A 25062-nucleotide genomic window follows, 5' to 3' on the forward strand; every position below is an offset into this window, starting at 1 on the left:
ACATCAAGCTTACGGTTTAGGGTAAAACCTCATGGATTCAAATGGGCGTTTCCAGCCAGGGACTGAAGGAGAACTTTGGGCATAGCCCATTCATGGCACATAATGGGTATGGCTACCCCCTTTAGCCTCAGAGGTCCATAATGTCCCTCTTCCCATTCCTATCACTCATGAATTAATCTAACACTTCATGTACTTCCCACATGATCTGGGGAGGAAACCAGATCCTAGTTGTGATCAGGGGATAAAACCAGATCCCAATTTCCATGTCTTCTGCCCTTGGGAAAGAGGTCTGTTTTTTCTCTTTTTGGAAGCTACTGCTCAACTCCAGGACAGAGGTACCCCCTAAGTTTTGGGGGGCAGTGAAGGCTACTAGAGAGTACTGGACCAGGAAATGGGAGATCTGCTTCTCCGCAGATCTGCTTCAGTTTCTTTGTTGAAAAAACGAGGTAATTAGGCAAGATGATTGCAAACATCCTGCTCTAACTTCTTACTTTGAGGGAGGGACTGAAGTGGAAGAGCCTAGAGGTACGTGGTCCAATATGGCGGCCACTAGCCACATGAGGGCACTAAACATGTGAGATGTGATTAATCCAAATGAGAGTCACTGTACGTGGATATAGGAGCCAGAATTCTAAGATGATTCCCAGAGACCCTATCCTCTCCCTCTCCCCTCATATCATCTCCTCCTCCTGAGTGTAAGTGGAATATGTAAAATGTGTTCTCTGAGGAAAGGGAGACTGTCCTGGGTGGGCCTGTCCTAAGCAGGTGAGTCCTTTAAGAGCAGAGCACTTTCTCTGGCTCGTTGCAGAGGAGGAAGTCAACACTCCAGGTTGCCTGAAAGAAAGCAAACATCCATGTTGTGAACTGCCCATGGGCCACGTGGCAAGGAACTGCAGGCAGCCTGTAGAAGCTGAGAGTGATCCCCAGCAGAAAGCCAGCAGGAAAAGGTGATCTCAGTCTTGCAACAGCAAGGAAATGAATCCCACCAACGATCTGTGAGCTCAGAAGTGAAACTTCAGATGAGAACCACAGCCCTGGCTGACACCTTGACTTTAATGTGTTGAAACTCTGGGTAAAGAATTCAGTCATGGTGTGCTCAGATTTGTGACATATAGGAACTGTGAGGTAATAAATCTATATTGTTTTAAGTTGCTAAGTTTGTGGTAATTTGAATATCCTGGATTTCCCAGACTTAATATAAAATGAAAAATATAAAATACCTCCTTGGTAATGTCTTTATTGATCCCATGTTGAAACAGTATTATTTTAAATATACCAGGTTAAATAAAATATATTATCAAAAAATGAATTTCATCTGTTTCTTTTTATTTATTTTATGTTTTAATGTTATCCAAAAATTTAAAATCATGTATGTGGCTCAAACTCTGTCTAGGGGACAGTTCTGTTCTAGAGGTCTCAAAAAGTCAGCTGTATGACCTTGGGTGAGTCACCTCACCCTGGAAGCCTTGCATTTCTTGTCTTTGAGATTGGAATAATAGCACCTATCCACAAAATACTGGCAGCATAAATGAGATGAGGCTTGTAGGATACTAGCCCCAAGGCAAGGTCTCAATAAATGTCGGTTATTGTTATTATTAATAACAATATCTGTGAAGTGGGAATCCTTGCTTGTATCCAGGTCCTAGTCTCCAGCACCTCTCTCCAGCCTGACACAGAGGAGACACTCAATAAATGCTTGTGGATTATATAACCTTTTTTTAAAATTTTATTTTTAAGTAATCTCTACACCCAACATGGGGCTGGAACTCACAACCCGGAGATTACACGCTCCACCCACTGAGCCAGCCAGGCTCCAGGGATTACGTAACCTTGTCAAAGCTCTTTGGCACAGTTCTCCCTCACCATCCCAACCCACTTGGAAGGCAGAAATCGGGGGGCCCATGGCCGGGCGGGGAGACAGAACTTTGAGGGGAGCAAAATATCTGCTCCAAGCTTCACAGCCCAGGGGACTCTGGGGGAATGAGGCCACCTCCTCCAACTCCCGGATGCAGATTTCCGCCTGCAGTCCTGGGAGACACGAGTTCCAATCCCAAATCCACAAAGCCAAACTAAGTGACCTGCACAGGTGACTGAGCCCCATCTGTCCCTGTCAAGGGACAAGTGACCTGAAGCAGAGTACCTGGCACATTGTAAGGACGCAGTTTTACGGAAGGTATTATTACTGCCGTTGTCGGTTTTTTTCCGTTGTCAGCGATGCTCCGCGACTCTCCGGACAGAACTCCCTCCCTCGCGGGATCCCTTTCCTCTAAATGACCCCACCTCCCCTGGTCCCTGACTGGGGAGGATGTCCTGGCTCTTCGGCCCAGTCTCCAGACACCACCCCCACCCAATCGAGTCAGGAATAGAAATCACCGCCTCCGGCAGCCCGCGGTCTCCCTCCCTCTCTCCCCCGGCAGCGATCGATGTGGCCTCCGCTGCGGGGGACAGAGGAAGACAGGGAAGGACGGGGCGGCGGGGCCTCCGGCAGCAGCGACGCTCCGCGGGGCAGCAGGGGCAGAGACGAGCCCGGCCGCCCAGCGGCCCCCCCCCCCCGGCCTCAGCGGCTTCGCTTTCCTTACAGACGCGCCCGGCCGGTGCGCCCCGGAGGGGCCTCGCAGGTAAGGAACCTCCCTCGGGAGGGGGCGTGGCCCGGGAAGGGGCGGGGGCTGCAGAGTGGGCGGAGGGGGCCGCCGCGTTCCGGTCCCGCGCCCCCTTGGGGAGACCACCCCTCCCACACCCAGGCGGGAGCCCTGTGGGGCGGCCAAGCTCTGGGGTCTGTCCTGTTGGTTCATCGGTTAAATGGGATTAGAAAACCTCCCTGGCAGGGTTGGTCTAGGCATTAACCCTCGTAAAGTGTGTATGGAGCCCGCGAGGGGACCAGCACGTAGTAGGTGCTCCAAGGACGTGTGTGGAGAGATCCCTGAATGGGAAAGCCTAGTTTCCAGCCTAAACTGTGCCCTGGACTAGGTGGGTGACGCTGGGCAGCTCATTTACTCTTTCTCACGGATATTCAGTTTCTTGTTGGGGAAGGTTTGTTGAATTAATTACCCCAATAGAGTAGGAGGGTGAGATCCAGAAAGAGAAAGGGTCCACAGTCATGCCGCTAATGGGTGGTGCAACTGGGTCGGAAGTTTCATCTTTTGACGCCAGGTGCAGTGGAGGAGGTGGGAGCGGAGCTGCATGCCCGTCCATGTCCCAGGTACTCACTGTGCACAGATTCTGTACCAGGAGCAACTGTCCTGCCCATAAACATCTTACCCTAGTTAATCCTCATGCCCTCTCAAGGAGAGTGTGATGTCCCCCAGTTTACAGATGGGGAAACTGAAGCTCAGAATGGGTCCCCTCGGGGGTCAACAGTAAGTGGCAGACTCAGAATTTGAACCCAGCTCTGACCAGAAGAAACTGCAAAGGACTGACATTTATTGAGCACCTACTGTGTTCTAGGGGCTTCACACACACACACTCACAGTAACCTTCCACCCCAAGTGCTGTTCTCCCTGTTCTATAGATAGAAGAGCCAAAGCTCAGAGTGGGAGGAGCCTGGTCTGAGGACACAGAAGTGACAGAGCTGAGGACACGACCCTTACTTATCCTGACCAGCTTAACTCCAAGCCTAGGGTAAGTGAAGGGCACCTCACCTGACTCGCTGCCAGGCACGGGGCCAGCCGCTTGATGTACATCCAATCCCCTGTCCACCCTGGGAAGCAGGCATCACTGACGGGATGGTGCAGATGGGATTACCCAGGATCAGGAAGTGAGTCACTAGCCCTCAGCTCCGCCAGAGCTTGGAGACGTGGGCAGTGGAAGGATCTAACATTTTCTGGTATCAGAAAGGCGGAGCACTTTCCACAAGCTCCTTTAGTCCTCCAGCCTGCCTTGGGGGTAGGTGCTTTTGTCTGCAGTGTGCCTTATGTAGGAAACCAAGACCTGGAGAAAAACACCTTCCTCGAGGCCCTAGGTGCATCAGGGGGTGGAGATAAACCCCGGGTTTGGCTGACTCAGGGCAACAGTGAAACAGATGGAAAATTTACTGAACCCCTTCAGGCCCCATAAACAAAATAGTTGGTTTAATCTTTTAACCACACTTGAAGGTGGCTATATTTATCTGGACTTGACAGAAGTTCAGGGAGGTGACATGACTTGCCTTTGGTCACAGAAGAAAGTCAGTGTTCCATCTGATTGACTCCACGGATGCCTTAAATGGTCTAAGCCCATGGCTCTCAAATTTGACCATGCATCGGAGTCACCCTCCACACTTGTTAAAACACAGACTGCGGAACTCCATCCTGAGTTTCGGATTCACTAAGTCTAGAGCCAGCTGAGAATTTGCATCTTTGACAAATTCCCAGGTGGCGTGATGCTGCCAGTGGAGGGGACACACTTTAAGAATAACGGGTCTCTATTGATGCTCCCAACACCCCCTGGGTGGTCAGCATTACTACCCTCATTTTGCAGAGGAGAAAACTGAGGATCAGAGTGCTGGTGTGTTCAAGAGCCCACAGGAAACCCCTGGCATACGAAAATCCAAGTTTGGGAAAGAGAGAGAATCCTATATGAGCACCGTCCCCTAGGGGGGTGCCGGGATACCCTACCATTCAGTCATTTTCATAATCCCCTCCCCCAAGATAGATCTCAGCATTTTTTCTGTGCAAATGAAATGGGGGTGGGAAGAATCCACGATTTGGCCAAAGACCCTCGGTCGGGCAGTAAGGGGCAGTCAAACCCAAGCCTGAATTTTGAGAGCAGAGGGTACTTGACACCTCCTGTGCGCCTGCCACACACCAGAGCGGTGGAGGGGACAGGGGGTTTAGCCCTGGCCTCGGGGAAGGCAGGCCCGGGCCCCCCACCCCCCGTAGCATCCCTGTCCCGGGGTCCGCAGGCCATGGTGAGCGAGTCCCCAGGGCCCGGCGCCCGCGTGCCCTGGCGGCGGAGCGATGAGGCGCTGCGCGTGAACGTGGGCGGCTTGCGGCGGCGGCTGAGCGCACGGGCACTGGCGCGCTTCCCGGGCACGCGGCTGGGCCGCCTGCAGGCGGCAGCGTCCGAGGAGCAGGCCCGGCGCCTGTGCGACGACTACGACGCGGCGGCGCGCGAGTTCTACTTCGACCGGCACCCGGGCTTCTTCCTGGGCCTGCTGCACTTCTACCGCACCGGCCGCCTGCACGTGCTCGACGAGCTGTGCGTCTTCGCCTTCGGTCAGGAGGCCGACTACTGGGGCCTGGGCGAGAGCGCGCTGGCCGCCTGCTGTCGCGCGCGCTACCTGGAGCGGCGCGTGGCGCGGCCGCGCGACTGGGACGAGGACAGCGACACGCCGAGCAGCGTGGACCCGTGCCCCGACGAGATCTCCGACGTGCAGCGCGAGCTGGCGCGCTACGGGGCCGCGCGCTGCGGCCGCCTGCGCCGCCGCCTGTGGCTCACCATGGAGAACCCCGGCTACTCCCTGCCCAGCAAGCTCTTCAGCTGCGTCTCCATCGGCGTGGTGCTGGCCTCCATCGCCGCCATGTGCATCCACAGCCTGCCCGAGTACCAGGCCCGCGAGGCGGCGGCCGCCGTGGCCGCGGTGGCCGCGGGTCAGGGCCCGGACGGCCTGCGCGACGACCCGGTGCTGCGGCACCTCGAGTACTTCTGCATCGCCTGGTTCAGCTTCGAGGTGTCGTCGCGGCTGCTGCTGGCGCCCAGCACGCGCAACTTCTTCTGCCACCCGCTCAACCTCATTGACATCGTGTCGGTGCTGCCCTTCTATCTCACGCTGCTGGCCGGCGTGGCACTCGGCAACCAGCGCGGCGCGAGCGGCGAGGACCTCGGGGACCTGGGCAAGGTGGTGCAGGTGTTCCGCCTCATGCGCATCTTCCGCGTGCTCAAGCTGGCGCGCCACTCCACCGGGCTGCGCTCGCTGGGCGCCACGCTCAAGGTAGGGCCCTGGAGCTGGAGAGCGGGGCGCGGCTGCGGGGCAGGGGGACCCGAGGGTGACCAAAGGGCAGGTTAGCAGGTGAACTTCGAAGTGTGCGGCGTCCAGGCACACAGTGAACCCAGGCGACACCCTCTGTGCCAGGCACAGGGCTGGACGCCAGGTGTACATTTCCCATCCCTTCTGCCCTTCCCAACAGCTGTTTCCCAGGGGTGAAAACTGAAAGCCAAAGCAGAGCTTTTCTTTTCTTTTTTTAAAAAGGAAAAAAAAAAAAACCCACTAGACAGAGGTCACTTTTGGTCTGTCAAACATCAGATAATACATAGTGCAGAAATTTGCAAAGCAGGATGCTAACTGGCTTCTCTGCTGAGCCTTTCTTCTGGCCTTATCCGGGGGCACAGATATGGTAGGTCACCCTTGACAGGCCAAGTCCAGCAGCAGCCCCAGAACTAACACTGAGTGCTAATTCCGTGCCAGTTTTACATCCACTGTCGGTGACGTTCTCAGGACAACACCTAAGGAAGCTGTGGTTATTTATTTCCTTCCAGGAGCTGAAGAACCTGAAGTCAGAAAGTTGGCTTTCTAAAACCTGGTTGCAATTTACTGAGCACCCTTCTGGTGCCAGGCCCTGCCCTGGGGGGGTGCGTCACTGCTCTGGCCAGCTTAACTTTGAAGGGGTGAACTCAGCCTGGTGTGGGGACAGAGGAAATTTGAACAGTTTGGACAGAGGCCTGGAGAGCAAAAGGATGATCACCGGGAGGGGACACGGAGGAGGGGTGCCCATTGATGAGATTGAAGAGGTGCGTGGGACGGGGTACTGAGGGACCGTGGACTCTTGGTGCAAGATTTTGAACTTTGTCCCAGGGTAATAGGAGGGGGTCCAGCTGGGGCCAGGATTATTGTCACCACATAGCAGATGTGGAAACTGAGGCTCTGGGAGGTGATGGGACTTGTCAGAGATCCCTCAGTAAGTTGCAGAGCCCAGAGAAGAATCCAGCTGTGCCTGACTCCAGTGCCTCCTGCTCCTTCTCCTACAACTCTAGGCAGCCCCTCTAAGGATCTCGAGGAAACCCCTCTCCCCCCTGACTTTGTAAATCCTTTTTCATGCCCTCAGGGCAAGGCAGCCAGGATGCTGGTACAGGCAGGCTGATGTGAGGAGAATTTGGGGGGGCAGTGGGCAGGAACAAGGACTTCCATTAGCCACATCCCTGAACTCAGTATCTCTCCAGGGAAGATCCCTTGGCCCCCGAGCTCTGCCTTGCCTCCAGCCATGCAGGGAGCCAGGGCCCGGTGCCACCAGCTTTTTCTGCAAGGAGGGAGAACAGCATTGATTGAGGTTGCCAGGGTCCAAGACTCAGGTGTCAGACTCCTGGCTACTCAGAATGAGGCCCCTGACCAGCAGCTACTTTCTCAGTACCTGGAAGCTGCTAGAAGTGCAGAATTTCTGGGTCTACCCTCGACCCACTCAACTGAGTCCTGCCTTTTAGACCCCAGCATGATTCCCCCACACATTACAGTTTGGGACTAGGAGACTACAATTCTAGACCAGGGGTCTCAGCCCCAGCACAACAGACATTTGGGGAGAGAGACTCTTGGCTGTGTGTCCAGAGGTGGGGGAGACTGTCCTGTGCATTGTAGAACGTTTGTCAGCACCGCTGGCCTCCTCCCAGTGGACTCTGGCAGCCAAGCTGTCCCAGTTGTGACATTGCCATATTTTGGGGCGCCTGGGTGGCTCAGTTGTTTGAACATCTGTTTTCAGCTCAGGTCATGATCCTGGGGTCCCGGGATCGAGTCCCACATTAGGCTCCTTTCTCCCTCTCCCCTCCCCTGCAATTGTACTCTCTTTCCCGCAAATAAATAAATAAAATCTTTAAAAAAAAAAAAAAAGGTATTGCCATATGTCCCCTGGAGGGCAGATTGCCCTGTTAAAGACCGCTGTGTGGCCTCAGGGGCAGAGCACACGTCTGTGGATATACCCACAGGCAGATGTGTGCAGTGGGTGGTCCAGGGAACATATATCCTGTCCGCTTTCTTGAGAGGCAGAGTGTATTTTTGTACTTGCCAGAAAGGAGGTAGAGCAGCCAAAAGCGCATGAAACCAACCCTTTGCATCTGAGGAATACAGACTGTGGTTCTCCGTTGGTTGTGTTATGGTGTAGAAATCACAAGTTTGTTATTAACTGGCTGGTGCCACCGGTGCCCCCTGCAGTAAAAGAAACCACTGTGGCTTAGCCAGCATCCTGGACAATAGACGTTAGTTCCGTGCTCACTCCCAGGGAGCTGGCCGCCTCCTGTGGTTGAAAGAGCTTAGCTTGGAGTGGAGGGACCTGGGTCTTGGCACCAGCTCTAGTTCGCTCTTTGATTTTGGACCTGTCCCTTCTCCTCTCTGGGCCTCAGTTTCCCCCATATGCTCAATAGCAGGTCTGTGGGCCCACCCACCTCTGACTTGGCTTCCTATACTCTCTTCCAGCACAGCTACCGCGAGGTGGGCATCTTACTGCTATATCTGGCCGTGGGGGTGTCCGTGTTCTCCGGTGTGGCCTACACAGCTGAGAAGGAGGAGGACGTGGGCTTTGACACCATCCCCGCCTGCTGGTGGTGGGGCACGGTGAGCATGACCACCGTGGGCTACGGGGACGTGGTTCCCGTGACGGTGGCTGGCAAGCTGGCGGCCTCAGGCTGCATCCTGGGGGGCATCCTGGTGGTGGCGCTCCCCATCACCATCATCTTCAACAAGTTCTCTCACTTCTACCGCCGCCAGAAGGCTCTGGAGGCCGCCGTGCGCAACAGCGACCCCCGGGAGTTTGAGGACTTGCAGAGCAGTGTCGACGGGGTGTCCGAGTCCGAGGTGTCTCTGGAGACGTCCCGTGAGACCTCCCAGGAGGGAAGGTCTACAGACCTGGAGGCCCAAGCCCCCCGTGGGCCAACAGACTCTCAGGTTTGCTAAAGCCAAGGCTTAGTGTCCCCCGTCCCACACCCTACAGTCAGCTGAGCCAGCAGTGATCCCTCCCTGCTTACGGCATCGTGGCGGCCTCATGGCTCAGGGCTGCTCACCCACCTGAGGAGTGACTCCCAGAAGCCAGCTCCGTTCCTCCCGAAGGCCCGGGCCAGGATCGTGTTGCCCTGGGTTCTTGAGCCTGGAGAACAGCCCAGAGAGCCCCATGCCTGGACCTCGCAGCTCCCCGGGAAGCAGGCATGCGCCCAAGAGAAAGCTGGAAGGCCGCTGACGGTTCCTGAGCACCTACCGCCCGTTGGCTCTAGCCTGCTTGGCCCCGTGTCGGAGAATGACGACACTGACGCCCAGCCAGGTGTCAGGGCTTACCCAGGCGTCCCTGAACTAGTGGAGGAGGAGCCAAGTTCGGACTCCAGGCTCACTGCTCTGCCAAGACTGACGTTCCTCGCACACCATCTTTCCTCTGCCCTCACGGAGTTCGCATGTGCTTCTCCGGGGTCCACGGATCTCCATAGTTGATTCGCCGGGCTGAAACCCTCTGTCCGGGCTAGGGGAAGGACCAGACCGGGGATTCCGGTGGAGGAGTGCTGCCCCTCAGCTCTGGTTCTCTTCCAGGAGCTTCCAACGAGAGTCAGCTCTCAAAGATGAGCGCTGGGAGGAAGGGGGAGGAGCGGCCTCCTTAGCTGGCGGGTAAGGTTTGTCCCGCAGGGGTCCTGCAGCTTCCTCCCGGGCGGGCTTGAGATGCAGACTCTGAGGGAGGGGTCCTGGCCTGTCCCATCCTAGGACGTGATGTGTGAAGAGGACACCCCCCCTGCCCCATCCTCAGACCTTGGCCCATCTGTCCGGTGGTCACAGTCCATGCCCCAGAGGAAAGTGAAAGGCAGTGGCCAGGGAGTCACTGGCTTAAAGCCAGCTCAGCTCTGAAGTGTTGGCGGCAAGGGGCTGCTATGCAGGGACGCCTGTGACCCCCGGGGCACCCCCAGACTGACTTTGGCATCTCTCTTCTTCCAACCGCGCAGGCTCTAGCCCTGCCTTGACTTATCACCCAGGGTAACTCCTGAGACCGCCTCCCCTTTTAGCCAGCTCCAGCCCCCTCATCCCTGCCGGGGGCATCGTATGCTCACCCGTTGAATCCTTGCTACTTGCTGAGAAATTTGGGAGGGAAGGCTTCCCCTAGCCCCGTTCACATCCTGTTCCTAAAACACCCATTTCTGTCCCGTCGTCACCTGGATACGCACGTCTGTGCTGCCCTGCAGAGCTTCAACATGGAAGGCAGTATCTGGTTGAACCCAGGCTCGTGAGGGGAAGGTATTCCCTTCTCACACATCAGCTGGTTCGTATAGCACACTGTGTGCCGGGCCTGGCGAGGAAGGGGAAATGACCAGACAGAGGTCTTGCCCTTGAGAAGGTGTAGACAAGACTGAACAGAAGACTCTCCCGGTTCTTTCAACCCTTCCCTCCTTATTTTATTCATTTATTTATTCAGCAAATATCTTTTGGAAGATTCACAAGCTGGGGCTTCCCCCTGTGGCCTGAAGGAAGACATGTTTGATTTAGCTGAACAGTGTCTCTCTCTATATACTTTTGTTGTTGTTGTTTTAAGATTTTATTTTAAAATCATTTCTACACCCAACCTGGGGCTTGAACTCACAACCCTGAGATCAAGAGTCACATGTTTTACTGACAGAGCCAGGCAGGGGCCCCTTAGTATATTTTTTTAATTCGAATGCCTTTCGGTGAGGCACATTCTCTCCATTCCCCATAGTGTGCCCCCGAGATACACACACACACACACACACACACACAAACCCCACCACCACTTCTCAGATAGTCTTGACACACCTGCCTCTGGTTAACGGACTGCTCGCTAAGTTCACAAGCTGCAGTGGGGAACAAAATACAGATCTTTATATCCGTGAGGCTTACAGATGAGGAAGGGAGGCGGATTTAAATCCAGTGATCCCGGGCGCCTGGGTGGCTCAGTGGGTTAGGCCGCTGCCTTCGGCTCAGGTCATGATCTCAGGGTCCTGGGATCGAGGCCCGCATCGGGCTCTCTGCTCAGCGGGGAGCCTGCTTCCTCCTCTCTCTCTGCCTGCCTCTCTGCCTGCTTGTGATCTCGCTCTGTCAAAGAAATAAATAAAATCTTTTAAATAAATAAATAAATCCAGGGATCCCATGAATACGTAATAGTGAGCTGTACTAGGTGCAGGGAGCCAGAAGCATATCACGTAGCAGAGACCATGAACGGGGGTCAGAGAAGACTTTGTCGAGGGCAGGGCACAAAAGTCTCGAAGACTTTCTCAGAGACTTTCTCAATTTCAGCGGCCATCACACAGGTGAACAGTTAATTAGGCAATAGGGGCCCCGGGAAGCGTTTTCAGGCAGAGGGAATGGCATGTGCAGGCCCTGTGTGCAGAGGAATCTGGGTCTCTCCAGACTGAGCAGAGGCTGGAGCCGAGGGGCCGCTCGGGACTCCCCGTGTACACACCGGCCCTCCCGCACGCTCCCCGTGTAACGTCCAGGCCCTGCTCCGCCCAGGTCGGGGCACAGAGTGGGGATGGCTGCCCCCCATACCACCCTTGCCGAACGGCTGAACAATATATCAAGGAGCCAGATAGCTTCCAGACTTTCTGACCCCACAGACAAGACTCTGAAGCTAGTGGAGGGTGAGCTCAGGTGAGATTCACCTGGTCTGCATCCCTCACCAGGTCATGGGCTGTCCTGGCAGAAAAGCCACCACTCGCTCCCACTCCCAGGTGTGGAAGAAAACCGTTATGCAGCTAAAGAGGCCGGGCCCAGGGACCTGTTTCTGGCTGTTCCAGAGCTGGCTGTCGGGCGGGCTTTCCGGGTGAACGGGGAGGGTGAGGGATACGGAGAGGGACTCCGAATCCGCATTCTCTTGGTCCAGCAGTGGGTCTGGCACAGGTTGGGAGGGAGAGGAATCCAGCTGGAACTAACCGGGTCAAAAGGAGTAATTCATTAGATGACTGAAGTGACGAGCAACAGCTACCTTGAGGGTCTTTGGTTACAAGCAAGAGAAGGGGACTCTGGGACCCCTGGGGGGTGCAGCTCTTGGACGTCCTACTCTTGGTTTCAGCTCAGGTCATGATGTCAGAGTCGTGAGATGGAGCCCTGTGTCGGGCTCTGGGCTCAGTGAAGTCTCCTGAGGTTTCTGTCTCCCTATCCCTCTCCCCCTCCCCCTGCTTGTGCTCTTACTCTTTCTCTCTAAAGTGAATAAATAAATCTTAAAAAAAATTCTTTTAAAAAAGAAACTGTCTTATGGAAAAAGAAAGAATTTCCTGGAAGGTGTATGTGTTTCCCACGGCTGCCATAAGGCAGTGCCTTAAGCCTGGTGGCTTAGAACAGTAGAAATTTCTTCTCTGACTGTTCTGGAGGCCAGAAATCCAAAATCAAAGCGTCAGGAGGGCCACATTCCCTCCGGAGGTTCCAGGGGTGAATCATCTTGCCTCTTCCAGCTTCCGGTGACTGCCAGTGTTCTTGGCTTATGGCCATGTCTCTCCATTCTCTGCCTCGGTCATGATGTCCCCTTGTCTCCTGTGTGCACTGGTCTCCCAGGGCTTTTCTCTCAGAAGGACCCGAGTGATGACATGGAGGGCCCACCCAGCGGATCCAAGCTGATCTCATCTCCAGACCCTTAAAGTAATCACATCTGCAAAAAAGACCCTTTTTCCAAATAAGGTAACATTTACAGGTTCCAGAGATTAGGGTGTGGACATATCTTTGGGACCACCATTGAGCCCACCACAGAACGGTATCAGTGGAGTTCACCCAGTCGAAGAAAAAGCGGACTGAGCCGACCTCAGGACATGTAGGAAGGAGAGGAGCTCTGGTGACCTCTGTGTAGGACTAATGAATCCTTTGCTGGGGACACTGCCAGCTAAATGCTCAGCCTTCCGTCACCTTCCTCCCCTGTGTCATTCTGCTCACGGTTCCCAATCCCAGCGGAGAGCTTGATTTACGTAGCTTGGGGCACGTGCCTCTTCCTCAGTGGAGACGGAGGGCAGGGCCCCTGGATTGACACCTGCAGCAGACCACATGGGAGGGAAGACCGGTAGTGACCCTAAGAGGTCACGTGACATCACCAAAATAAAGGGGAGGGTTGTTAGGCAAACTGGAAGATGTCCCCTGCATTCCTACCCTTGGCTGCCCAACACACTTCACACTCGCTCCTTCAGACGCACAGTTGAGAAAAATGTTTCTAACATCAGGAACCTATCATGTACATGACCCAAAGCATCCTTGGTGCACTCCAGGCCCCGTTAATGTGAATGGATCAGGCCGCTATCTTGTGGAAAAGCACCATTGAAGTCTTGACAGGGCAGGTCTGACAGGCTAAGGTGTTTCTGAGTTGACTAGTAAAGGAAAACTGTTATCCCTTCCAACGAATAGCAAAATGCTTCCAGCGGTTTCTGCTTCTTGGAATGGAACATGAAGCCAATGGATGCCTCTGAACTCCAGGGACTGTACCGAGGGGCGTATTGCCATTTGGAAGTTAGAATTGCTGTTTGATTACAGCAGCCCACTGCCATCCTCCACGACCAGCCGATTTTGCTCCGGCCAAATGGGGAAGCAAACGGTGTTTTGATGGGAGTCCTCGCCCTCCAGGGTCTTTGGCTGTCTCTGCAGGCCCCCCAAAGCTGTGGTATTGCTTTGAATTTTCTGTTTCGGAACAGTCGTTCAGTTGGATCTGTTGGTCTTTTATATTGTGCGTCCGTGGGTCAGGGAGCCAATGTGGGGATCTTTTCCAACTATCACTCAGAGATAGGAATCTAGCTCCTGTGATAGGGACAAAGGCCAAAATACTGGTTTTCACAGGGTTGGTGGACGTATGGTGGGACTCTCAGACCCAAGAAATAGGTATTAGCTCAAAGTTCTTTATCCAGTGCTCCCTGAAAAGTCTGGATGTTTCCCTCTCTTCAGTACCCAGTTAGCATGGTAAATGGCCACGGGGCCTTTTGGAGAAGGCAAGAAAAATGTTTACATTACGCTCGAGTAGTAGCATAGCAGAAACCTTCCCCAAGAACAAGTCATGTATCCTTCATTGGAGGGACTTTTTAGATCAACAAATGAATTCAAGCCTAGGTGTTAGGTGATGATCGATTTTTGTTTTGCTTTGCTTTGCTTTTTTTGCTTTGTTTCTTGTGTTTTACTGGTTATACAATTAAGTCAGAATGGTGGTCAGTTTTACTTTCTCAGGGTCCTACAGCAGAGATCCTACCTCATTCAGAACCTGCCAAATATGATGATGACCATTTTCACTTCATTTCTGAGGCACCTAAATGCCAACACCTGGCCTCCCACACTCTGCGTTCTTCCTTCCCTGGGAGGTCAGGGAACCCTTCACCAAGCCCACCTGATGACTTTCCTCAAAGCAAAGGTGAAGTTTCTGGGTCCAGGGAGGTACACAGAGGGAAGGAGGCACAAAGTAAATCTGATCCAGCATTCCTATCTTCAGAAATCTCTGAATCCCTTTCTCTCTATGATGTCAAGGGATTTGGGGCCTTTAAATTTTCATTTCACACGGGCCAGCATTTGGTCCAAGTTTGCTTTAGCCAACACAGCAATGGTCAGAACCTAGCCAGCTTCCGGAGCCAGCGCTGAGAACGCAGACTTCCCGATCCACACATCAGTATCCAGATAGGTCTGGTCCAACGTTACATTTCCCCTTCCTTCATCAGGCACCGCAAAAATCCTTTCCCACAAATATTCCCCGGATTTTGGCTGGTATCAACGAACGGTTTCTGTAGCTGTGTATGGGTCCAGGATTCTTCCACTCGGTGTTGGAGATCACCCTGGGTTTCTCCCACATCCCCTGTATGGTCGTCCCCCTGCTTAGAAGCCACACAGCACCCTGAACAGTCAGTTACCAGCTTTGGTTTTTGGAGATCTCAGCCCTGCTGCAAGTCGTGAGGTTCCTTCACCGCAGTCACAGACATACTGTACGGTTCATCCTGTGTCTCCCCTGCGACACATGCACGTGCCGATGTTTGGGCTTGTTTTGTTGACTGGCCCTTTACATAACTCTATGCAGTTGAAACAAAACATTCTATCCCACAGCCTGAGCATTCCTCATCTCCTTAAAATTGAACTGTGGCAGAAGCTGCCATTTCTTTGAGAGCCTCATTCTCGGTGGTCAGATGACACCAAGCAATGCGGGGAACAGCCCTCCGCTGCTGCATCCCATGGGCTGCTCTCCAGGGCCTGGGCACAACCGCAACTTCACTGTTTCGCCCCAGGAAAGCCCAATTGTTTTTTTAATACCCCACACTTCCTGGAGGCTGTGGAGTAGAACTCCATTCTGCTTCCAATTTGTCTATGAGTTAGGAGTCTTTGGTTACAAAACAGAGTCCAACTCTGGAAAACTTGAGCAAAAAAATGGCTGCATTGGAGAGATACTAGATCAGGTCAAAGTCAAATTAAACAACCAGGTTTGAGAAAGGAATGAAGGCAACATGGGGATGGAGATGCTCAGAGCCCACAGATCACCTTGTTAGGGGCCCTGCAGCTAAAATGCCTGAGTGACAACACTTCTCTAGCTAAAAATTCCCAGAGAATGGAGTCTAGCTGGACTAGTTTGGGTCATGTGCCCACTCCATTTGGCAAAACCAACAAATATCTCTTATAATACTACCCAGTGGGAGTGGGAGGCGGGCAGCTTGGCTTCGGCAGCAGCAGAAACCAGAAAAGAGACAGACAGACACTGGCTGACTCTGTCACAGGGCAGACAGCATCTCCCAACTCCGTATCTTGTGGCGCCTCTGCCAGAGAACTTCCCAGGTCCAGGCCGAAACACGCGTCGCAGATGCTGACTGGCCCAGTTCCGGATGAGGTACTGGATCACCCCACTGTGACAGAGGGTTGGGTCTATGAGAACATGGCAGCCATCATGTGAACTGACTGATGTGGGCATCGGGAATTTTCTAGACTTCCTGGTAAGTGAGACACGTTCCTCCAATGTAAGATCTTCTCCTTCCCAGCCCCACATTGTAGATCAAAACACGGAGACCCAGGGAGGTCCAAGGTCATACGTGAGTTTCTGTTTAGAGAAGAGCTTTTTAGCTTAAATAAGGGCCAAGTAGAGTGGTGTCATAGCAGAATGGGGGTGGAAGGGAATCTGGTTGCCTCCTGAGGTACTTCTTGAGGCTCCCAAGAGTGAAGATGACCTATCAGCTAATAACCACCCTTCACACGCGTGTGGCGCTCAGTTTATAGCGTGATTTCACGCCCATTATCCCATATACTTCTCACAATAGCAACAATGAAATATAATTATCATTTCTGGACAGCTGAGGACACTGTGGCTCACAGTGGGATGACCAGAAAGTAGCGCATCAGGGATTTGAGCCTCCTGATACGGGACTATGCTCCCCGGGCACCACATCCCACTGTTCCCACTCTGTGTGACAAACTGAACTCCCCAGGCATGGCTTTGAAGTGAGGGTCCTATTATGAATTTCTCCTCATGTTCTGGACACGGCCCTCAGGTGCTGGCTCCTTGGGATGGTCCTCGGTGACTACCGGACCTCCTATTCCAGGCCAGCCAGGACCTGAGCCTGAGCGTGGGAAGAATTCTCCAGGAAGTTTAATAAGTAAGTTGAGAAGCTAACCTCGTAAGGCAGGAGCTTTTGAGATGAAAGGGGCAGTGTCTTCCAGAATCTTTTCTGTTAGAAAAGAAGAGGAGGACAAGGGCGGATGTAGACTGGTGATTAACCTGTCGAAAAGGAGTGGGTTCAGAAGCTTCAGGAAATTCACGAGTTCAAGGGCGGGAACAGCACACGCCTCAACATTGGCCCTGCTACTTACCCAGTGCCCGATCCTGGGTTGGACCTTTGATCTCCAAGAACCATGTCTCAAGGTCGACCTCCATCCTCTGCTCAGGCTGGTATCCAAAGCCCTCCCCCACCCCCATCTTGTCCTACCTTCTTGGATGGGTAAGGAATCCTTCGGTTACAATCGACAGAAACCCAACACAGTGGACCTGGAGTTCAACAGAGGTCACCAGGAGTGACTCTCGAGCCGGGAGTTACTACAATTATTTGAATCGGATGGGAGAACATGAGCAATATGGCGTGGTGTAGAAGAAAGACTATGGACCCTGAGGCAGATGGATTTGTGCTCGAATCCAGCTACTTACAAGCTGCGTGGTCTTGGTTGGGTTTCTTTGCGTCTCTGAGCCCGTTTCTTCACCTGTCTTGTCTTCACTTGTCTTGACAGAACGACACCTATACCTCACAGTGTTGATGCCAAGTTCAAGTGAGGTAATGTATGTGAAAATGCCTGGCACAATAAATGCTAGGAAGGACACTGGAAATGCACAGGAAGGAAACAGAAACCAGCAGAGCTCTGGTTCTCTTTGGGAATGGGAAAGCAACTCTGAGCGGAGGGAGGGAAGTGGTCCGCACGGGTGGAGATCACAAACCTTCACTCTCGTACTTGGGGCCACAGTTGGGGTCTCGGCATGAATGGCGGGGTCAAGAGGTCTGGGTTTGAGCTCAGACTGGACATATCAGACCTTGGTCCTCGGCTGCATTGTCTGTAAGGCCACATGCTGGCTGAGAGTGGGCGCCCCTTACAGGGCGCAGGGTGATGGGGGGTCCCTCTGATGATTCTGTCTCATCAGGAATGGCACTCGAACCCCTCCCCAGCGACCACAAGGCTCCGCAAACTCATCTTCACTTACCCCTCCCTGTCACTGCCACCTGCTGTCTCCTCTGTGCGCTGCATTCCAGGCCCGGAAGCCCTCCTTCTAACAGACCGAACGTCCGTCCTTGCCTCAGGGCCTTTGTTCTTACTGTGCCTCCAGCCTGGGCTGTACACTGTCCTCGTGTTCTGCCTGTCTGGCTCCTTCATGTCATTCAGGTCCCACCTCCAAAGCCATCCCTTCAGAGACCTGCCTGGATCACTATGGAAAGGTGCCTCTGCCTGCGCGTGTGCGCACACACGTGTGTACCTGAACACACACACGCGTTCACACACATGGCACACGTGGACATATTGCTCAGTCTCATTCCTGTTTTATTTTCTTCGTGGCCCTTCATCTGCTTCTGAAATGATCGTTTATTCATTACACGTGACAGACTGGCTATGAGTGTGACATGTGACAGACTCGCCATGTGACACGTGACACAGACTCGCCCTGAGTGTGACACGTGAGACTCGCCGTGTGACATGTGACAGAGTCGTTGTAAGTGTGACATGTGACAGACTCGCCATGTGACACGTGACACAAACTTGCCCTAAGTGTGACACAAGACACAGACTCACTGAGTGTGACACAGGACACACATTCGCTGTGTGACACATGACACAGACTGGCTGTGGGACAGCTACAAATCTAAACGGATCTCAGTGTGTCATCTTGCATCAGTGGCTTGAATGTCACCAGCGCTCCCACGCATGGCTGGCAGCTCTTGGGAAAGCCCCAAAGCGAACCCCGAGTGTCCCTCCATTCCACAGCATTCATTCTTGGAAAACTAAGAGCAAAACCTGTACATAGTACTTTGTGTTCAGATGTAAGTGAGCTCTGGTTTAGCATCGGGGGTTAATAAACAAGCTTTCACCAACGTAACCGTCCCGTGGGATTCGACTGTGGGGCTGAGCAGGGGCAGAGCTGTCCCCGAACGCACCGCAGCACACCAAGCACCCGTGTGCTCAACGCTGAGGGGACCCGGCGATCATGGTCACCAGGAAACAGCCCTGACAAGTCTCCAGAACACTCCCAGCGGGCCGTCCTGCGCACTGTTAGAATCACGATCTCTGGGATGCTTCAGGGTCTGCGCAGAAAGAGGAAACCATCGGAAAGGCTCTGGCATGTGTCCGCCACGCAGGAAGCGCTCAGGCAACGCGCACTGACTTCGTCTCTCCTCCCCTCCGTTGGGCCCCAGGTTCTCAGTCTGAGCAACGGGGAACATCTGTCATCGACGCTGGCCACCGGGGAGTACACTAGGCGACAAAAGCACCAGAGGGGCAGACAGAACCGCGTGGCAGATACGCAAATAGACTATTACATCAAGTACGGAAGAGCGATGTGACTCAAGGGACTCGCACTTAGTTTTCGGGGTCACTCTCTTCCTTGCTGCTCTGGAGCGAACTTTGGGAGAACTCAGGGTCAGGAGAGGGAAGTATTTCTGGACAAGGATCGGCCCTACGAGGGCAGCTTCCCTCGGATCGCGGGGCTGCACCGGGCCCAGGTCCAGGCCACAACGGACCCAGGTGAAGGGAGCCCAGATGGCCCTGCGCCCGGACCCTCACACCAGACCCTCAGCAGAGGCCGCTCGCTCTCACTTCCTGCCCTTTCTTGTCCTGGCCATCTCTGGCTCATTTTTAAGTTCAGGATGTATTACCTCCTCCAGAAAAGCTTTGGGGGAACACCCGGCAGAATTCATTGTCACTTCCCCTCCTGTGTCCACACTTGGTGCACTTCCGTCTACCGTGGCGTCTCCGTGGGCACCCGTGGGTGCTCATGTGCTGGACCAATGCCCGGTCTGGTCTGCAAGAACTGCGCCTGGTTCGTCTTTACATCCCTGCCAACCAGCTCAGGACCTGGCACACAGCAGGCATCCAACAAAAGTCTTCTCCCTACCCTACCCTCTGCGCCCCCAGCTTTGGATTCTGGAATGAACACACCACAGAGGTTCACAAAGGTTCACAACACCATGATCCAGGCTACAGATGGGGATCTCGTTTTTCAAAAGAAGAAAGTCTTGTGTTCCAAAGGACAGTTTATTTAAAACAAAGGTGGCAATGTGTAGGAAGTAGCAAGAACAACAAATTCTAACATAAAAGCACACAGGAAGCACCTCGAATTTAAAAAAAGGGGGGGTGCAGGGAGGAAGCCATCTCTCAGACATACACAAACTGCTGACCTTGATTGATTATTTACATCCAAACTTTATAAAATAGCATTTCAAGTCAGCACTTCAGCCAGTGTTATTAGTTTTCATTACAAAAAGTTAAAGCTACAAACTTCACATTTTTAAGTTGTACATCAGCAATAGCATTTAAGCTTTTTCCAAGTTGGTTCGAGTGCAAGCTGGTGGAAGAGATTTTTTTTTTTTTCCCCAAACACAAAAAAGAACACACAATCTAAACACAGTGAATATAACCCTGATGAAAACACACAGTGTGTAAGGAAGGACGGGGTGGGAGGCTGAGGAGCTGCGATCTTTAGAGGCAACGTGGTATCTGCTGGAGAGGGCACTAGCATCAGAATCAGACCTGCCCTGGAATCCAAGCTCTGCCGTATTTTAGCTGCACGACCTTGAGCAACAGACTTCGCCTCTCTGAGCCTGTTTCCTTCTCTGTGAAAGGAGGACCATAATACCTAGATGTCCCAGAGCTATTAAGTTTGAATAGAGGGCGGTTCAAATTATTTATGGAGTGAGCTTTGGTGTTTTGTATCTTTCAGGGAATTTGTCCATTTTGTTTAAGTTGCTCAATTTATTAGCATAGAGTTGTTCATGACATTGTTCTTAGCCTTTTAATATCTGTAGGAGCTAGAGTGATGTCACTGCTCTCATTTCTGCTATTGGTAAGAGCTACTGAGATTTAATGGTACAATAAGTCTCTGGCATCTGGCAGCTGCTACAGAATTGTTCCCTGGGTCAGAATATACAGTCTCAAGGACTCAAAGCTATAGCTCTTAAATCACTTCAGTGTACTGGTCCTATCTATCCATCTGTCTGTCTGTCCATCTGTCTGTCTAGCCAGCCAGCCAGCCAGCCAAACATCCATCCATCCATCCATCCATCCAGCTGGTGGTTGGGAGGAAGGACAAAGGAAAAAAGAAAAATAGAAATCTGCTTCGGAATTACTGATGAGGAAGCAATCAAAATATCCTTAGAGAATTTGAGATTTTTTAAAAGACACAATTAGGTGTGGGTCATTGTTTCTTAAAAGGAGAGAAGAGGTGAGGGCCACAGGGTTCCCCGGGAGCTCAAGTCGCAGATGCTGAAGCTCAAGGCTCAAGGAGAGCTCTCGGACTTCTCCGGAAGCCAGTGCTCCCGGGAAAGACAACCAGACTCGCCCCTCTGCCTGTCCGTCACCAGGACGCAAATGCACCGTGTCAGGAAATGGACCTGTGCCAAAGAAATGGACTCCTGGCCAGAGGCCCTGTCCAGTGAGACTGGGGAGCGGTGTTCTGTGCTGGGCCCACATGGGCGGGTGCACACAGGTCTGGAACAGAATCAAGTCCGGATCAAGATTCATGACCCAAGAGTATTTACGGGGAAAAAACTGAAACTTTCTTTTACTTGGCTCTAGCTTAGGAAGGAAGAAATGGGCACTTCCCATCCTGTCTGGCCAAGTGCAAAGTCCTTTCTAAAATGGAAGAGGCTGAGGCAGGCCTGCTCGCGAGCACAGCAGATGGTGTGGGGGAATACACGCTCCGTGCCGAGGTTGGTGGGACTCACTTGGCTGTCAGACTTGACAACTAACTCAGCCATTTCCCAACCTAAAACTGCCAGTTGGAGTTCTCTCTTCTGTGCAAGAAAAGGTAGTCACTTCATTTTAAAGACTTGTGATTTTCCTCTTCCCTGTAAATACTGGCCGCACATGGTGATGCCACGAATCCTGATTCTGCCACTCACTAGCCGCACAGACCCAGGGGGGACACATTGCCTTTTTCTCTCTGAACTTACTCCTTCACCTGTGGGGCGGAGATCAAGTACTTAACTTACGGAGTTGTGGTGAGGTTTGGATCGGACATCTATAAAAAGCGCACCGACCCAGCTCAGTGCCGGGCATATACTAAATGGTCAGTGAATGCTAGCTGCCGTCGATCCTTCTAGTAGGATCCTCTGTTCTCTGTAGCTGCCACATAACTGCCTAACTGGCCAAACCCTGCAGACCAACCACGGCCTCTTACATTTTTAAAAACCGGCTTTAATTGCAAAGACCAGGATCTGGCCAGCGGAGAGAGAGGAACATTCCCTGCCATTCCATTGATTCCTAGGTTTGGGAAGCAAAAGCAATTATGGAGTCAATTTACACTATCTTTAGGTGCAGCCCAGTCAGAGCTCCCCACCTGAGGCGAAGAGACATTAAAAAATAAGCAGACATATGCCTTTCTTTGCTGTCTCCTCTTTGCCGTGGGACTACACGCCACGCGGCCTCGAGCCAGTGCTGCAGAGGGATGGCTCAGCGCTGTGTTTTTGTGAAGCCCTCTGATCTGCTCGAGGCCCAGATCACCTGCGTGGTGCAGTCTGCTGTCCGGCAGAGGCTGCAGAGTCACGGACTGGTTGAGCCCGAACCGTCTGGCTTTCCCTGGGGGCCCATCCTAGCCAGTCACCCACTGCTGAGACCAAGTACGAGCAAGTCGCCCTTGGTAGGGTGCCCCGGGACAACTTAACCCAAACTGACACCGGTTTCTCCCCCCGGAAAAGGGAACGCTTGGATCAGTGGCCCAGGAGTGAGGAGCGATGGTCTCGTCCCACCTCTTACTTCAATTTGCTTTGTGATTTGGTCACCCTGTCACTTCCCCTCTCCGAGCCTCAGTCAGGCCAGACGATGCCTGGGGTCCCTTCCAGCCCCAATATTACACGGGCCTGGACAGAGCTCTCCTGGGGAACAGGTCTCAGTCTGATATTCATTATTCTTTCCAGACCCCTCAGCAATAAAATAAAAAGGAAAACAGTCACATATTGGAATGTGATCACAAAAACAATGCCCTCTACCCCTGTCTGTAAGGAATGTGGAGCAAGGTGCCCCGTGCGATCTTCGCATGAACAGTGAGGACTCTGGACACACCTTCCCCTCTGCGGACTGCACACAGCCCCGTGTGTGTGGAAAGGTCCTGGCAGGCCCGTCCCTGCACTGGGTCACGTCTCCTCTTAAGGCACTGGGCAGTATCTGTGCTGTGACTCGAGGCGGTCGGGAGAGTGCAGATGGATGAAAGGCATTGAAGCCACAAGGGGCCGTTTGCAAAGAGGATGCCAGGCTTCTCCTGGGACTCAAGATGTAAACACAGACTCTCAAGGCTGTCCCTCGGACGTGGTCCACAGCTCCAAAAGCCAGAGATGACCCACACAAGGCTGAAACAAGTTCTTTGGGAAGAACTGGCCCAAACCTAAAATTTTTAAATGCAGCCCTGCAGAAGGGTGAGCTTGGGTCCTGGGAGCGGAGTGACCCCGACAGCCTCCCGGCGTCCCCTGCCCTCCTGTCCCACAGTACCATAAGCTTACAGAAAAGAGGCCAACTGTTTAAAACTGTACCTGTACAGAGATGCCGCCACACTCGGTGGGGAATCCAGTTATAATTTATATATATGTGCATATTTATATATTTTTAAAAAGTCTTCCAGAAAGAACAATTGAAAGCTATTGGGAGAAGAAAGTCAAGACAACACGTAACACTTCCCCAGCTATCACATCCTGGAGTCTCTGTTCCTGGGGTTTAAAACTCTGCGTTTAAAAGCGCCGATACAAATCCTTTGAGATACTCTAACTGACCGATTTAAATACACGCGCGAGGCGGCGCGCTGACGGCACACGGCCCTTCCCACGGCGCCTTCCTGAGTTCACGAAGGTGCAGGTGCTGGGGAGGGACGACGGGGCAGGAGCGTTGGCGGACGAGCCAGAGCGGCGAGCGGCCCGAGGTCACCGAAGCTGGGGTGTGGGCAGGCGTGCCGGGCCTCCCTCCCTCAGAAGTTTTGTTGCCGCCGTTTCTTAGCCTCGATGGCATCCAGGATAGGCTGCCTCTTGGACTGGTACTTCTGTCGGATCTCTTCAATCTCTTGCTCCATCATGGGGTCGAGGGCCAGGAGCCTCTTCTGAAGGTCCTCCACTGTCCAACTTTTAAGCTAGAAGAAGTGGAAAGGATGGTCATGACAAAGCCCAGGTCAGCACAGAACGGCCGAGAAGCCCAAGCTGTCTGGGCACCCGGAAGGGAAGGGTCTTCCCAGAGCCTGGGCTGGCGGCGGTTGGAAAGTGACAATTCATTCGCGAATGGTACGCCCCAAGCTCTTTGGACACAATTTATCCCTGGACAAGTTCTAAGCGCTAATTTCTCTGATTTACTCTACCTTGATCAAGAACTTAACCAGTAATATTTTCATCTCTCCTACCCTTTCAGTGAATTACGTTATCAATGCATTGTTAGGGCATTAAAGTAACAGCCATGGTGGCTCAGTAGGTTTGGCCTCTGCCTTCGGCTGAGGTCGTGATCTCAGGATCCCGGGATCGAGTCCTACATTGGGCTCTCTGCTCCGCAGGGAGCCTGCTTCCTCCTCTCTCTCTCTCTCTGCCTGCCTCTCTGCCTACTTGTGATCTCTCTCTGTCAAATAAATAAACAAAATATTTTTAAAAAAAGTAACAGCCTCTTGGTGTACGCAAAATAATGCTTGCCCCTAGTTCTTGTCCTACCCGGGAGACGAGCCTCTGGATGGTGACCGTGTCTCTGTCTGGGTCCCACGCCAGGGAGAGTGGATGCTCACTGAGGATCAGATGCTATCTCCCCCCCCCCCAGTGACTTAGGTATGGCCACACTGGTCATCACTAACACTTTCCAGGTGCTAACCATATACCAGGCACCCCGGAAGTGCTTGTACGCATTACCTACACAAGCATCTCGAGAACGAGACATAAGCCTTGGGTGGGGAGTGGGACGGACAGTTGGAAACCTCTGCGATTAAGTTCCCATCATCCAGGGGGAACAGCAGGACTTGATGCATAAACTAATAATAAGAGCCAGCACTTACACAGTGCTTTCTGTGTGCCGGATACTCTATGCTCTACACACGTCCATTCATTTAATCCTGGCAACAACGCTATGATTTGCATATATTATTATCCCTGTGTTACAGAGGAACAAGGAAGAGGGCGGGGAAGTAACCTGCCCAGTGTCTCCTGGCTAGAAAGTGGCAGGATCACTGTTTAGACCCAGGCGGTGAGGCTCCAGAGTTCTTGCCCCTAACTGGAATCACAGACGAGCAGACGCGCAAAGCCCAGGTTTGAGAACCGACTCAATCTGTAATGAAAACACGGCTCTGTCTCTTGCAAGCGCTAGGAGACTCCGGCAAGTCACCCGTCTCTTCAGGCTGTCCTCCCCTATGGAAGTGCGACAACCCTGCCTCTCGGGGCTCATCATGAGAATTAAATGAGATCGTGGCCGTCGAGATGCTGGCACATGCCTGCTGCAGCGTGTGCTGAAAGACGGCTGCGCATGTCACAAGCCTCTCTCTTTACAGA

The 25062-nt window shown here is 53.0% G+C and overlaps 2 protein-coding genes across 2 annotated transcripts in view; one reads left to right on the forward strand and one right to left on the reverse strand.

The window, feature by feature from the left end:
* Nucleotides 1-3518: 3518 nt before the first annotated feature.
* On the forward strand, nucleotides 3519-10438 carry KCNS1 (potassium voltage-gated channel modifier subfamily S member 1). Its single transcript, XM_044262970.1, has 3 exons — nucleotides 3519-3618; nucleotides 4880-5908; nucleotides 8375-10438. The coding sequence occupies exons 2-3, from the start codon at nucleotides 4883-4885 to the stop codon at nucleotides 8849-8851; spliced, it is 1503 nt and encodes a 500-aa protein (XP_044118905.1). The 5' UTR covers nucleotides 3519-3618; nucleotides 4880-4882; the 3' UTR covers nucleotides 8852-10438.
* A 9143-nt stretch (nucleotides 10439-19581) lies between these two features.
* The window catches only part of STK4 (serine/threonine kinase 4), a 94047-nt gene continuing 88566 nt past the window's right edge, over nucleotides 19582-25062 (reverse strand). The window contains exon 11 of the mRNA XM_044262972.1: nucleotides 19582-23675. Coding sequence (XP_044118907.1) covers nucleotides 23517-23675 — 159 coding nt within the window. The 3' untranslated portion in view covers nucleotides 19582-23516. The remainder of the gene's footprint in view (nucleotides 23676-25062) is intronic.

This window comes from Neovison vison, chromosome 8 (genome assembly GCF_020171115.1).
Source record: "Neovison vison isolate M4711 chromosome 8, ASM_NN_V1, whole genome shotgun sequence".
Classification (NCBI taxonomy): Eukaryota; Metazoa; Chordata; class Mammalia; order Carnivora; family Mustelidae; genus Neogale; species Neogale vison.